The sequence below is a fragment of the Argentina silus genome (assembly GCF_951799395.1).
Source record: "Argentina silus genome assembly, chromosome: 8".
NCBI lineage: Eukaryota > Metazoa > Chordata > Actinopteri > Argentiniformes > Argentinidae > Argentina > Argentina silus.
In genome coordinates, this window is record NC_139662.1 from 6,443,142 (window position 1) to 6,459,215 (window position 16,074).

Consider the following 16,074-nt stretch of genomic DNA (forward strand, 5'->3'; position numbering starts at 1 on the left):
CTTCAGAGGCTAGTACTCTCTGTCACCGATGTCTGTGGTGGCTCCCTGCCAACACACTCACAGCATGACAGTGTGGCCAGTCATGCACACACGCACACAGTCACATTCACACATGCACACACATACACGCACGCACACACGTGTAAGTTGTATGCACATCTATTTTTGCACAACCCTTCAGCCTTACACCAAAGGCCACAAACTTCATTAACTGCAAATAAACAGAATCAAAACAGCAATTAATCTACAAAGGGGCCCAGTAACAATGAATCATTAATAATTTCAACCTCAAAACAGTAGTTTGCTTGTATTAAGCCCTCCTCTTCCAAGCAATTCGTCTAATTGTTGTGCCCCCCCTGTGCCAGGGGGCCACTGAGGGCTTTGTCAGGATTGCCTTGGAGATGTGCTTTTTATTGCTCTGGTCTGAATACATTCTATAACCTCCTCCCCTCCCCTCTCCTACGAGCCCACCCCCTTAAACTCATTACTCTGCCTGACTCTGGGGTCTGTGTAACAGGAAACTATTAAATCCTACCCGCAATAAGCAGGTATTACGAAAATGTCGCCTGATATTAAACTTAGCTACGGATGGTTATTTCCATGCTTGAACGAGGGAGCACAATACAGTGACAGCACAGAAACAGTGGCTGCCCACAGTGAAGAAATGATCTTGGTTTCCAAGGGTGTTATTTGTGCACATTTGATGAAGGGTGTAAGCCTCATTTCAATGTTATATGGTGGTCAGAGAAGTACAGTATGAACATTTCACAGCTCTTAACTAAAAGGGCCAACAGTTTGGAGCCTCAACATCCATTCTGTGACAGTTTCAAGAGGTTGAAATGTCTCCTAAAGACTGTGTGAGCCCATCTTTTATGACCCCCCGGGTTGAGTGACTTCACACAAGCCTGTTAGCTTTTCATTTGCATGTTAGCTTTTCAGTAGTATTTTCACAAACAGCATTTACTCCACCCCCCCTCCTCTCATTAGCAAACACTACTACAAGTCAATTAGTTGACACACAGGCTGTCAAAAGCCACACATGCTCAAGGGGGGCTTGCATTGTAGGCTCCTCACACCGTTCAGATAAGATCACAAAAGTGCCCACTCTGTTGTAATGACATGCTTTGAATAGTAAAGTGTGTTGAAATGACAAAGTAAAACAATCACTAGCTCAGCTACAAAGGATCTGCACATTATTTTTTATTCTTTGTTCATGTGTATGTGGTGTGCAAACAGGAAGTGAAAACAGAGCAGTCAGATTGTACAAAAGCCACCAGTTTTTTTGCAGCAGAAAGAGTTTCTTCTTTTCAAGTAGATATGCAGTGGGGAGGGAAAGAGAAATAAACAATGTATGCAGAATGAAGCGGTGACAAAAGCAGTGAGGCGTCCCTGGACAGGAAGTGAAAGCAAAGAGGAAGTGTGTGACATGTTAGTTTAAACATTTCTAAATCAGGCCATGCATAAATAGAATTTAAAATCATGGTGGTTTTATGCTAATGTGCCACAAGAAACAACGATAGAGCTAGAATGTAAAATTAATAACTTTAACTTTACCATAACAATAAAGCTAATGTACAGTGATGTTCACACATATTAAAGTCTATGGCCCACAAAAAAGGATCACCACAGCCTTTCCAAACACAGGCCAATGCCTTGGTTTGGTTGGCCACTGCAATTAATCCTCTGATGCAAGTCTAAGAACCATTATATGCTGCTTTATCATTGATTCATTCATTAAATTTCATATTCATACATAAATAATGAGAATGTGGTTTAAGTATTTTTTCTCCCACATGTTTATATGTTAAAGATGAAAAAGAGCAATGGGAGTTTGCCCCGAAAACAGGACAACGCCCACCATCACAGACGGAGGCAGCTCCATTCCCTTCAAGCTGCGGACGCACTTGGCCAAAAACCAGGGCGTGGTCCTGTACGACCCTCAGCCAATGGGTCAGATGTGGGTTGGTGGGGTTTGCCGTTTGTTGAGACTTAGTGAAGCGAAGAGGGGCCAGACAGAGAGGTGTGAAGTTGCAGACGGTCCATATGCTGGCTTGGGTTTTGTTTCCGCTCAACTGGAGAGTGAGCAAAAGGCCTGCTGCCTCCACGTCTGCCCTCTGTAGAGCCTGGTTGTAAACTTTCCTCTCTACCTCCAACCTAGTCTGACTACAAGTGGTCCCTCAGAGCCAGACTCAATATAATTAAGTTAACACTTAACAGTTTACACAATCATAATCAGTTTAAGTCTGGCACAGAAGTCTGACTTTCAATCAACTTGAACTTGCCTTGTGTTAAATGCTGTTTTCAGGCATATTTACATTGAGTACGCCAACACAAAACAGCATTTGACTTCACTGGTGTTACAGACATGATTATCCCTTTCACCTTGTGATGAAAATCTGGCCACGCACAGAGAGAGAGAGAGATACATGACATCTTTACACCAAGTAATAACTTTTTGGGGGAAATCTAAATTGGCACATTTAGGAAAAAAAAGTGTGAAAAGTCAGCTGGGAATAAACTAGAGAAGCCAAAATTTTCGCTATGTCATAATAGCACTGCATGGGACAGTCCAAGTTGTGAAAGTGGGGCAAAATCAGAGGTCCCTTCATGAAGTCAGCAGTGGCAATTCTGAAACCGCAGTCACGCTGCTTGCAGGATGGTGCCACGGGAGTCACTTAGCGTGGACTTATGAAAGGAAAGGATCACTTTAATGGGGCTGTAACAGGTTATTTACACTCTGAAACAGACTCACTTAATAGAATTAATCAGGATTATTCGGATAATGAGGTTTGGGCTAGTTCTGGACCCGTTTGATCACATCACCTTGTCTCACATTAAGTCTTTACAATAAAAAAGGGCTCCAATTTTGCTACAAATTTCTGCAGAGGGGCAAGTAGAAACAATGTTGATACTAAAAGTAGCACTGGGGTCTTGCAGAAATTGTGAGCATTTTAATAAATGTATAAGCCCTTTCTGCACACCGCCTCATGTGATTGCTGACGGTCAGATGTTCTGCAGCACAGGGCTGAATGGGAAGGAAGGGGGAGAGGAGGGGGTAGAGATGGGGGATGGGAAGGGAGGTTATGAAAGAAAGCAGAAGTCACAAAAGGGACTGCTTGGCCATTGTTGAGAGGGTAGAAAGGGGAGTGTGACAGGGCAGAAGAGGAGATGGAAGAGGAGGGAGAGGTGAGGCAGAGGTGGGGGGGGGGGGGGGGGGGGCAGGTGCCACCAATGACAAGTACTGTGTTTCCCTTTGCTTATGTACTACTAAGCTGAATCAATGAACAACACATTTATATCAACCTTTGTTCTGTTCAAATGTAGTGCCAGGAAACGAAACTAAGGACGAAGTGAAACAAGGATGTGCGTCATGGCTCTCTTATCCTTATACAGTGCTGCTTGAAAGTTTGTGAACCCTAAAGGGATGGTCATTATTTTTGTATAAAATATTAAAATGAACTTATAAAATCTTTATCTAAACCTCAATTCGTAATAAAGACATTCCAAATAAAGGACAGAAACAAAAAACGTTCTGTTCAAGAATCTCCTGGTATACCTCAGAATTCATGGTTCCCTTAATGATGTGGAATCGTCCAGAAGAGGAAAAGCAGCCTCAGATCTTGACATTCCCACCACCATGCTTGACTGCTGGGATAAGGTTCCTTTGGTGTTAGGCAGTGTTGGGTTTTCGCCAAACATAGTGGTTTTGATTGTGACCAAAAAGGTCAATTTTGGACTCATCTGTCCAGAGAACGGACTTCCAGAAACCTTCAGGCTCGTCCAGGTGGTCTCTGGCAAAGTTAAGATGGACAGTTTGGTTCTTTTTTGACAGCAGAAGCTTCTTCCTAGCAACCCTCTCATGAATGCCATTTTGATTCAGTGTTCTTCTTATTGTTGAAGCATGCAGTTACCTGAGATGCAGCAAGGGAGGTTTGCAAATCTCTAGATGTTATGTTTGGGTTGGCTTTTAGCTGATTTATTATTTTTCTTGTGGCTCTTGGGGATATTTTGGAAGAACATCCACTTCTCGGCCGAGTTGCTGTCATGTTAAATGCTCTCCATTTGTCTTGAGGTCTTGAGCGCTCTGGAGCAGGTTTTCATCAAGGATCTCTCTGTACTTTGCTCCGTTCATCTTTCCCTTGATCCTGACTAGTCTCCCAGTCCCTGCCGCTGAAAAACATCCCCAACAGCATGATGCTGCTACCATCATGCTTCACCGTAGGGATGGTATTGGCCAGGTGATGAGTGGTGCCTGGTTTCCTCCAGACGTGACGCTTGGCAATCAGGCCAAAGAGTTCAATCTTGGTTTCATCAGACCAGAGAATGTTGTTTCTCATGATCTGAGAGTCCTTAGGTGCCTTTTGGCAAACTCCAAGCGGGCTGTCATGTGCTTTTTACTGAGGAGGGGCTTCCGTCTGGCCACTCTACCATAAAGGCCTGATTGGTGGAGTGCTATAGAGATGGTTGTCCTTCTGGAAGATTCTCCCATCTCCACAGAGGAACTCTGGAGCTCTGTCAGAGTGACCATTGGGTTCTTGGTCACCTCCCTGACGATGGCCCTTCTCCCCCTGTTGCTCAGTTTGGCCGGGCGGACAGCTCTAGGAAGAGTCTTGGTGGTTCCAAACTTCTTCCATTTAAGAAGAAGAAGAAGACTCTTTATTTGGCCATGCAATCAATTCTCATCAATTGTAGGAATTTGACACGTGCACACCCCTCCCGAGACAACACACACTGCACACACCACACCCCCAAGGGAGAACAGAGCTCTGGGCTCTGGGCAGCCATATTCGGCGCCGCTGGAGCAGTTAGGGTGGGGATCGAACCAGCAACCTTGCTGGCCGGCCTCTCTAACCTCTAGGCCACGATGGAGGCTACTGTGTTCTTGGGGATCGTCAATACTACAGAAACATTTTTGTACCCTTCCCCAAATCTGTACCTCGACACAATCCTGTCTTGGAGACAATATCTTCAACCTCATGGCCTGGTTTTTGCTCTGACATGCACTGTCAACTGTGGGACCTTATATAGACAGGTGTGTGCCATTCCAAATCATGTCAAATCAATTGAATTTACCACAGGTGGACTCCAATCAAGCCGTAGAAACATCTCAAGGATGATCAATGGAAACAGGATGCACCTGAGCTCAATTTCAAGTGTCATAGTAAAGGGTCTGAATATTTATGTAAATGTGATATCAGTTTTTAATTTTTAATAAATTAGCAAATATTTCTAAAAACCTGTTTTCATTTTGTCATTATGGGGTATTGTGTGTAGATTGATGAGGAAAAAAATAATTTAATCCATTTTAGAATAAGGCTGTAACATAACAAAATGTGGAAAAAGTGATGGGGTCTGAATATTTTCCGAATGCACTGTACATACTAGCAAGCAGCACTGTGCTGCACAACACTATGGTGTATGTGTGTTAGGCCTAGCACCACAAGGGTCTTGACAATCTTTTGTCAAGTCATTTTATCCACTCCACAAAGGGTTAACTGTGTCAAGATCCCTTCATTGCTTCTCCTGCCTCCAAAAAACTATAATTTGATTGGCTAAGGCTGGACTCTGGAAAATACAGTCATCTGAAGCTGCTGCTTGTCGGTCAATCTGATACGAGTGTGATCCAGCCGCTGACTGAATGAAAGCCAGGTGCCCGGGCTGAAGGTATTGTCAGGTCGTCAGCAACATAGTTTGAGTAAATAACCATAACCTATATATTTTTGTATGTGTTTGAGCATAATAGGTTTGAATCGTTTATTTGCAGTCAGTCATTAAGTCATTGAAATGCGCTCTCTCTCTTTGTAAAGTGGCACAAGGATCTTTCAAACATTTTTGTCGATCAAAAAACGATTTGCTCCTTCCGTTTATTCATGTAGATTGTCCATTGGCACTGTATAGTGCGAATGAAAAGGTAAGCATGTTGGGATGAGACAAAGACAATACCAGATGGAACACGCATCCTTCCTCGCGTAGGGCAAAGGACTGACCGAAAATGTAAATGCAAAGAAAGCACATGGGATAGACAGTCAAAAGGAGACGGCAATGGCTACATTGCATTCATTTCGAAGTATCACTCAAAATATATAGCCAAGATAGCGAAGATAACATCACAGGATTGACTTCTTCCAAATCCATCTACTGCGAGACGCTACGAAATATATGAAGAATATATTGCCCATATTTCTTTAAATGCATGATATATTTCATTACATTTTTCTCTCAATATACTGTATGCTGCCAAGCCCATCCCATCCAGAGAAAGCCATTCATGATGGTGTGGAAGTCTCCCACGGTAGTCTAGCAGGCCTTACATAAGCAGCCAGGGTGGGGGATGGGGGCATAGGGTACTGGTACAAAGCTGGAGTGTTTTCCTGTTTGCTCACCGCTACATCAGCATTCAGCAGCTACAAGCACCAGGCCAGCTCACAAGACACCCCCATGTATCAATAACTCGCCCCAGCACTACACTTGTCAGAGTCTCTACTGAACCAAGAGCCCCCCCCCCCTCCCCTTTTCAATTTGATTCAGTTCCCACACCAGCAGCAACAAAACACCAAGGTGAATCACAGATTCAAGCATCGTCTAAATAACTTCACCACCTCAGCCTTCAACCCCCCCTAAAAGAAAACAACAACAAGCTAAAAACAGAGAGTGCCAAGCAAAGGGCCTTTCTTGCCTTTTTCCTGAGAGTGTTTTGGACGTGAAGGGGGACAGGGCAGTTTTGGAGAGGAGACGGAGGCCATTTTGGGTCGACATGGCATGAAATTGAATAAATAAATGAAGAAATCCCCTCTTTGTGGCCAGGGTTCAGCAGAGCGAGAGAAAGGCCCCCAGTGTCACCACAATGAAGGGGACCCCAGCGAACCCCTTTCTCTCTGAAGCCGTAATTCATATCCCCCCCTCTCTCCTCTCCACCAACCCTCCAAGAGCTCCCCCCTATCCCCTTCTTCCAAAAGCAACCCATTTTGGCTGTGCCCATGGCCCACACAAAGTCCTCTTTGAGGCTGGTCCTTTTTCTCTCCCTCTCTCACTTCCGCTTTGAAGAGCTGGAAAGTTCATGTCTGTTTGAGTGGCTCACACGAGCGGAAACCAGGCGCTACGGGGGGATGAGACCATCTCTGCTCCGCCACAGTGAAAAGTTTGATACCATGAAGTGACTGACATTGATAGTTCAGATAATGTTACCTTGCCACAAAATGTAAGTCTTAAACAACAAGTTTGTTGAATTGTATCAAACTAATGGGTTGGTATGCAACTCACCACAAACATTGTCTGAGGGTTGTCGGAAACCACATGAAATGATTAATCCGTAACTGACACTACTGATGAAGGATACACACTGCTAAACTAGGTCGAAAACAATTTCTATCATGACATTGTTAGAGTCTAACATCTAACATCTAATAGACTGTAAGTGAGAAGCCTGAACTTTCAGCTTCCTCTTGGTTTCAGAAATGACAGCATACAGCCTATCCTCTAAGGCAGGGCCCTTTTTATTGGCCAAGTTGGAACAAACTGTGTCAAATTGAAGAGGAGGGGTCTTTTTTACCATCTCATTTAGGTAAGTGCTTCAGACTTCACAGTCACGTAATTAATCTGCTATAAATATCCTTTTATGACCCCCCTCGCTCTTTCAAGTTGATCCACTGTTTCTACCACATAATTATGGATACTGTCACCTCTCCATCACACATACGCACACACATACATACATACACACCCTGTTAAACAACAATTACAGTCTTCCAAAGCTGACCATAAATGCATGTTTGTATGAGTGCATGTGAGTGAGTTTCTGAGAGACCGTTTTTGAAGTGTCTAGTGGAGGACGTGGTGGTGTCAAGTTGAGAGGCGACATGTGGCACGCTGAAGATAACATCTCAGGACAGATTGGAGAGGCCATCTGGAGGTCTGGATGTGTGTCCACGGTGACAGGGATCAGAAACCGGGACAGGAGTGAGCCATCACAGGTTCCAATATGGGCCTCATTCTGACTGACAGTGATTGGGTGTTTGAATAACAGGGTATCTCAATGCCATAAAGGGGGTTGTATTACTGTTGCTGGCTAGGTTACCTTCTGTGGGGAAAACAACTGATTCATGAATAAGAGATTAAATGTCATCTACAGTGTAGGAAGTACATCTTCAGTATCCAAAAGACTAAAGAGATAATACTGCACTGTAACAGTAAACACTCTGGGCCCAATTTACTTGTGCAAATAGTGCTGAGCAGAGTAAAAACAACTCAGAATGCTCTATAGCATGATTTTTATTGTACCTTGTTTTTGAGAAAATTATTATTCAACCTGAGTTTCAGTAAACAATCTGAAAAGCATTGCATAACATGCAAATGGTAGATGCAGTATTCAAAACTCCCATTGGATTATGGGATTACGGTTATATTATGTCCAACCTCACTTTTTTGCACATGCAAATTAGAGCCCTTTAAGTGGTTCATCATGAGGTGTGTGTGTGTGTGTGTGTGTGTGTGTGTGTGTGTGTGTGTGTGTCCGCAGGCACAAGTGTGTCAAGTCAGAGTGTGCCATGCTTGGCATTCACCCAGGCAGACATGAACAGTGTCATTGAGACACACTAAGAAGATGGTTTTTAGAAGCTGAATTAGTGCCCTGCTATGCTATAACGGCCATTAAGAGAGGCAGGGAAGATCAAAGCAGACAGCCACTGGAACTGAATCAATCATAAGAGAGCGTAGCCAAGCAGATCCACACCCGTATCTAACAGACGGATGAGATACAGTTGAACAACACTTCTCTGTGAACCACTTTTCAGCAGGTTAGCCACTAACACTGATTACTGTATAACAGCTAATGTGAAATAATGGAATCTTAAGATAAGCTTTTATTGTCACACATGATGTGTGGTTTGTATAAAATGCTATAGTGTACAGTCTTAGTGCAATTATACACTTCATGAAATTATTCAAAGCCTCACAATGATTATATCCTCTCTCTCATCTAAAGTATATCACCATCAGACTACAGTGAATTTCAACAAGTTTCATCAGACTTCTATGGTATAGCCATCTCAACAATGTACTTTCAGACCATCCTACAATGTTTAGACCATACAATCACTCGATAGACCTGCCCTTCATCCTTAAAGGGAGGGTGTGGACAAGGAGCACGGTCAATTACCATTGTGAAGGTGAACCACAAGTGGGGCAAATGAGTGCAAAGACAGACACACCCTATCCATCACTTCTGTCACAACACGCCATCCTTATATTTGTCTTCCATTGGGCTAGGGGCAGCAAGGTTAACATCAGAACTGTGTCCTGTACACAGTTCACAGTAGGAGAAAGTGTTACGGTGGAAGGATGTCAGTGTTTTTTTCTTTTCTTGGTCAGTGTTTCTCAATAGAATGAGTGACCTCCACCCCTAAAAAAATCCCACACATCTGGTTCTGTTTGACAATCCTGACTAACGTTCCCAGCTCAGCCTCTGTCCACAAACCATAGAGGCAATTACCAATGGGGGGGCAATGGGGATTCCTGGGAGTTCAAACCTTTGGGTTCAATTCCAAACTTTTATGGGCATCCTTCCATCCTACCTTTCATTCGGAAAGAGAATAAAACCCTGCTGTTCAATTATTGGCCATTGTCTTGCTCTGGGAGACTATTTGTTCTGTTTTTTGTTCAGGTCACAGTCTCAAAGGGACATTGGTGATCTCATATTTTTTTTACAAGCGGGGCCAAGTCCCAAATTGTATCATATATCAGCCTATTGAAAACACTTCACACAACCATTCACAATCATTGTCATTGGGAATCATTCACTTGGGTCACAAACATGTCCTCATACAAACAAAACAACACATCTGGATAGGCTCCTTATCCTCCTCCTGAGTTAGAGCACTCACAGCCCATTGAATTCCCTTCACCAACTCCTGAAGAAGAAGAGATGTTGGTTTTAGATAAGTGGTCTGTTGGATTAGACAGAATGCTCTGCCACTGTATTCACTGGCACTATCAGGTTTAAGACACATGTTTATCTAATCTTAAGAGCCATCCCTCACACCTTGACTTCCAAGCGAAATCCTTTTGAATAGAATCAACCACTTTTGTGATAGCTTCAGAGAAAGTCAATTAGCACCACAAGGAATGAAACCAAGGCAGAGACATGTAAGTAGTAAGTACAATGTGAGACAATTCTAGTTGAATGACATTTGAGGTGATTCTAATCTATTCTGATAGACAATTATATACAAAACACATAGCTGTGCTTCTCTCCTCTGCTAATTCACCCGTTGGCACACACATATGAACTGTATGGACTGTAACAAAACATAGCCGTAGGGGCGCTAGCTTTTGATATTATGTATGTCTCTGTGCTACAGAAGTTAAGACATGTTAACTAGATTCCTAAAATTCCTGGTGCAGTCTTATGCCTTGAAGAAGTAGCTTATAAACGCACATGACTTTTCTCCTTTTTTATGCAATGGTGTGCCGTAATTGGTTAGCTTGGCACAGTAACGGCGGTGATAACCGCACTGAGGTACTAATTGTCTTGAGGGGAGACGAGGCACATTGCGGCTACTTAAAACGTTTGACTTCTTAAGGAACACTTCAAACACATAACTCCCACTGGTGGATTAAGCCTTGGCTAAGGGTTAAGCCAGTACTGTTGAGTTTCGGTAATGGAAACATCTCTGACAGTGTGCATGGGGAGATTTAGGGGGAGTGGGTCGCAACAAAGAATGTCTGATGGGGGGCTACTGTACACAGGTTTGGGGAGGGAGGAATGGGGCTCTGCTGGACTCGAAACATAAAACCCTATTCAATCAAAACGTGTTACCCGAAGTTTCATGGATAAGACAGTACTATGCTGCAATAGAATGAGTACTTGTTTCATTGGTGAAATGTGTCCATGTTTTCTCTGTTTAGACCCAATAATAACTTTTAACTTGTGTATGCAAGGGCATTTTCTTTCAGTCAGGAAGAATGTGGTTAAACTTCATGTCTGAAGCAACCCAATATTGGAATTGAATGAATAAGGCCCCATCAATAAGGCCCCATCAATTCTTTATTGGTTAATTAGCGAGTTATGTGGTAGGTTACATTGATGAGCTTCTGTGTCATGCTTTTTGCATCTTATTAAGGAGAGTGTTTTAAGGGCCTAGTAACAATGAAATCCACTCAGGGACACTGAAACCCACCGGAGAAACTATTTCACCTCACCATAAAGACTCCAAAGGGCGTTTCCCCTCCTCAGAGTATACAGTCTGAGTGGGTGTGTTGGGGAGCATGGAGCTGAGGTTACCCTGAGTTGAGACAACCGGCGCTGTGAACGGGATGGGAGTTATAAACTGGGGCTATTTATATACCAGGATAGAGAAACCTGATGCTGGTGTTTCCCAGTGAGGAGCGATGGAGGGAGAGAGAGAGAGCAGCTTATACAGGAAGCTCACGGCTGACTTCCTGCGTGTCTTCCTGGGCACCGAGCACAGCAGTGTGTGTCATCCTGTTTGTTCAGTGAGCCTTGTCATTGGCCATTGCAGCTGAGCCACAGGAGTCAACACCAGCTGGGCAGCAAGAGGAAAAGAGAGGTCTAAGGCTTAATCTTATGGGAGGAAGGAAACCCTTAGATATAGGTTCAGACTTTCAAGTCATACACACTGGCACAGGAACACTCCAGAACAGAGAAAATTGACTTAACTATAAGGGATGGTATGGGTTTGTGTGTGTGTGTGTGGCCATTGGGTAGGTTAGAAGGGGCCGTTTTTTCCAGATGTTTCTCCGTAACCTATGAACCTAGGTTACAGAGTAAAGTCATTCGCAAAACCACTTCCAACTTTTCCACATGAGCACATAAGAGGTTATAAAGCAATGTGTCCATCCAGATAATCTTTATACAAATAAAAACAGCCTAAAAAGGTCATGCAGATGTTGGGTTAATTTGCCACTGGTCTCGTGGTGATGTTTTGTGAGTTTGTGGGAAGGATGGAGAGTTTGGGTAAGTATTATTGACTTATCTTTGTGAGACTGCAACGTTCTGGTGAAAGGTCAGGATGCAAAACACATTGGTCAATAGTCGCTTCATCTTAAAAGCGTCAACAGTTCTCAAAGTGGTCCCTTAGTGGTCATTTCTAAGGTTTGTGGAAATTCCACACGTCCACAAAATATGACGCAACTAACCATAATATTCAAGTCATGGCCCACATTTTTCAGGATGGTAATAGGGAAAATCCAGTCCCTTGGATTAAACTCACAAAGCAGCCCCCAGAGGAAAATCTGAGCAGAAAAATGAGTCTTGTTATGGCTCGGAGGAAAATTATCAATGCTAATAAGATGGGAAAACATTTAACAAACACTCTTGGATAACAGTTATTACCAAAGACAAGGTCAATATAAACAGGCTGTTCAAATGCAAGCGTTTCATTGCTCTGAAAATCTCCAACACTCCTCCCTACACCCCCCTCCCCCCACACACACCCTGGCCAATTGGATATGCTCACTGGCGTTGGTAATTGCCAAGAGATGAGTGATGGGGGGGTAGAGATGCTAAAGCTGGATAAACAGGTCCTTTGTGTGTCATCACAGTCATTCATGTATCGATTGTGTGCATTTTAGACTCAAATACAGGGGGGCCGCCACACAAAAAGAAGTGGAAACCTAATCAATGGGAAGGCAATAGGTGTCCAGGTTCATCAACCGTTGGGCTTTATATCACCCCCAACCTATGAAAGGCAGTCTCCAGTCTTCAATCGATAACCAGTGTCGATTGAAGAACAAACAAACAATTGGGCAACTCTGGATGAGGAAAAGCTGTAGGATTCCATTCTCAATCTCACCACAAACACCCCCCCCCCCAACCGCCTCTCATTCGCCATCATTGGCTCCAGTGTCTTCAGTGGGGGAGATAGACCGGGGCTATCTTTATTCAAACCATATGGCCACAGAGCCCTCCCCATGTAACTCCTGCCAGTCGGCCCTTATCAACACCAAATGAGCGGTTTGATGACAAAGCCCTGGCTCCCAGGGAAGGAAGGGAGAAGCACGGGGCCGGGGAGTAGTAAGATTAGCCAGGATTGGGGAAAAAAACTGATTTTATGAATGTGTGTGCTCTTAACAATCCTAAAGCCACTGCCAAGCCATTGATGCCATGACAGCCCGTCTCAAGATCAATGAGCTTTGGATAACACGCGCACACACCAGCTCGCACATGCATGCATGTCTGCACATACTCACACCAAACCACAGAGAGTATTGGACAGAGAGATGGTAAAGTGTGCACAACAAGTAAATCTTGAGTGTGACCACTGGAATGACGTGAAAGGGTTAAGTGGACAGCGGTGCGCCGCTGTTGGCTGTACGCCACTGTCCCCGCCCCCAGGTCCTGTATAAAAAGAGTGGGTTTGAGATTCTATATGACGTAATGTTGGATGGAGGCAAGAGGCCGTGGTAGCATCTCAAATGGAGACGAGATCCTGACTCTCTCTCTTCTTGATCAATATGCAGGAGTTGGGAGTCAAACTTTGTCCAATTCTGCTTAGAGTGTCCCAGTGTAGCTGCATATTAACGGGGTTAGTGGGTCGTTATGCAACATAGCCTATTATGAAGGGCACTATGACAAAATGGTTAATTGGGGATTAAACAAACAGAGCCCCTACGGGAATACTCACATGAGCGCAACAGTTTGAAAGAAGTACCTACAGCTACAGTATGACTATAGGTCTTCTATAGTAATTTCATGCTTGCCAATCATAGTAAGTAGTAATTTAAAGCAAAATAACGACATTACAGTATGAAACAACCCGCAACATGATGTTTGTAAAATGGGGAAACAAATGTAACCATTTTACAGCATGAGCATGAAATGCTTGCGAAGTTACAATCTTGCACTCGAATATGGTTACGTGTATCCAACGTGACATAGGCTACTTTAAGTATAACTTATCAAACCAGCTTTGTGGCAATACCTATCAATCAACAAAGGCGCGGATGACGGGAAGAGAAACACGAAGACAAAGAGATATGACAACAAGATGTGACAAATTGAATTGCCACCTGCAGGTGGTCTAGTCTGGCACAGCGACGTGCTAGTGGGTGAATGACGCGCGCGCAGTGAAGCCGACATTCAGTTTTCCAAGGTGGATGTTATAGAAAACGTGTTACCGAACCAAAACAATGACACTTGCACTGTACTTTGAAGAGGGTTGATAAATTCGCAATTGGCCTATTAATTAATGTATTGTCTGTCACAAAGGGGAGGACCTGCCGAATAATTTATTCTAGAAAATGTGCGCTTTTATATTTAAATTAGTTTGAATGGGTTTAACCAGAATTTGCAAGAGCGCAAGTGGGAAGAGCGCTACAGCTGATATGTCCAACTGCATTGCCTTGCGTCTACAGAGTTAAAACATGTCAACATAAATCCATCATGAGTTAGCACAGCACAACAGACTGACACGAGATAAAATGCATTTAGCAGCTGTAGCAAGATGGTCTTGACATCACATACGTAGATTACTCATCGGATGTCTGATGCCAGGGTAAACTGTGATATGATTCAACAGCTCGCAAAATAATTTAAACATAAATCTAACAGTCCAATTAAGGCAAACGAGAACAAAAACTTACCGATTGAAGGAAAAGCAATGTCCGAACATAATATCTTTCAGTGTTCAAAATTTCATTTAAAACACAGACCCGCAATCGAACCTGGCGGTCCGAATCTTTGGTGGCGTGGACTCCGTTCTCACGTTGCCCGTCTTCTTCCATGTTGATATTTCAATGAAAGTAGCAAAATAACTCTCTGTAATAGTGTTGATACTTTCTCACTTCAAAAGTACCCCGACTTAGTTGCTGCTTAGTCCATTTTTCATCCCCGAATCATCAAACCCAGAGGCAATGATGCGCAATGCGTCATATAGACTTTAAATAAACTTAACCAAAACCAAGTTATACTGACGTTTATACTGTTCAGTGTCTATAAAATACAGGAGTGAAGCCACAACCAACGACGAGCGACCGAGATATATAGAGGTCCAAGTCCCCACACCAAAAAGAGAAAACAAGTTGATGAAATAGTGAAATAGAAAGACCGCACTAGGCAATTCTATCAGAGGATAGCTAAATCACACACTTCCAAGCTGGCAAGTTTTGTGTCAGCAGTAGTACTTTTGAGACCACTACACATGATGGAGGCAGCACCAAGTTTCACAGGAGGCAATCTAAAAGCGCTAGTTGTCCTCTCCACTTCCGCTCTCAGAGCAGTGAAAACGCTAACCTGGTGGCTTTCGGACGAGCAGCAGTCAAGGGACCGTCTATAAGTTATCATGATAACTCATTTATGTTCAATACATAGGCCATATCAACCTCTTAATGATTCAAAATAACTTCTAGACGCTTCGAATAAGATTCTATTTTACGCATGTAATATTCCCTTTAGGCATGGAACAAATATCCTAGCCTACATGGTCGGTAAAAACAATTGTTTATTAAATGATGAACAGGTCAATGGGATTAAAAACTGATAATGAAGCCAAAAACAATGGCATTGAAGCTTTAAATTCTAAAATAATAATCAATGTATTAATGTATCACTTGAGAGGGGCAAACAAATATTTAGTGCCAGCTGACGACTCACAAAAAATAGTTGCAAGAGCGCGTTTAAGAAAACAGATTAAACGTGAGAGCAAGAGGCCATCTAGTGGAATACTTGAATATAATTTGTTCAATAGTGAATCATTTAGTCAATTATCATGTTTCCTCAAACTGAGTGGCTAGTAAACGCTCCACTCTGCCACACCTGAAGGCAACTTTGTAATCAACCCACAAAGCAATGCAAAATGTCAAGACAAGTATCGACTTTGACACCTCACGCTTCAAGAATGGTGTGAAAATGAGTCAGATAGATAGGCAATACGCACATATGCCTACTCTGGCTCATTGCGTGAACATCCTGTTTTCCACTGTCAATAGACCTACACATAAACCGAGAGAACCGTTAACGCCACAAAAAGTTTCACAAACCCCACCTAACTCTGCTTTGGTGTTACATTCGTTTTGTTCAATAGGGTGATATGCACTGCGGTAAACATGTTCCTGTGTAGA

The 16,074-nt window shown here is 43.2% G+C and overlaps 1 protein-coding gene across 2 annotated transcripts in view; it reads right to left on the reverse strand.

Annotated features, from left to right (window-relative positions):
* Positions 1 to 15,183, reverse strand: part of prex1 (phosphatidylinositol-3,4,5-trisphosphate-dependent Rac exchange factor 1) — a 71,675-nt gene extending 56,492 nt beyond the window's left edge. For both annotated transcript variants that reach the window (XM_083676096.1, XM_083676095.1), the window contains exon 1: positions 14,599 to 15,183. In XM_083676096.1, coding sequence (XP_083532222.1) covers positions 14,599 to 14,739 — 141 coding nt within the window. In that variant the 5' untranslated portion in view covers positions 14,740 to 15,183. The remainder of the gene's footprint in view (positions 1 to 14,598) is intronic.
* Positions 15,184 to 16,074: the final 891 nt, after the last annotated feature.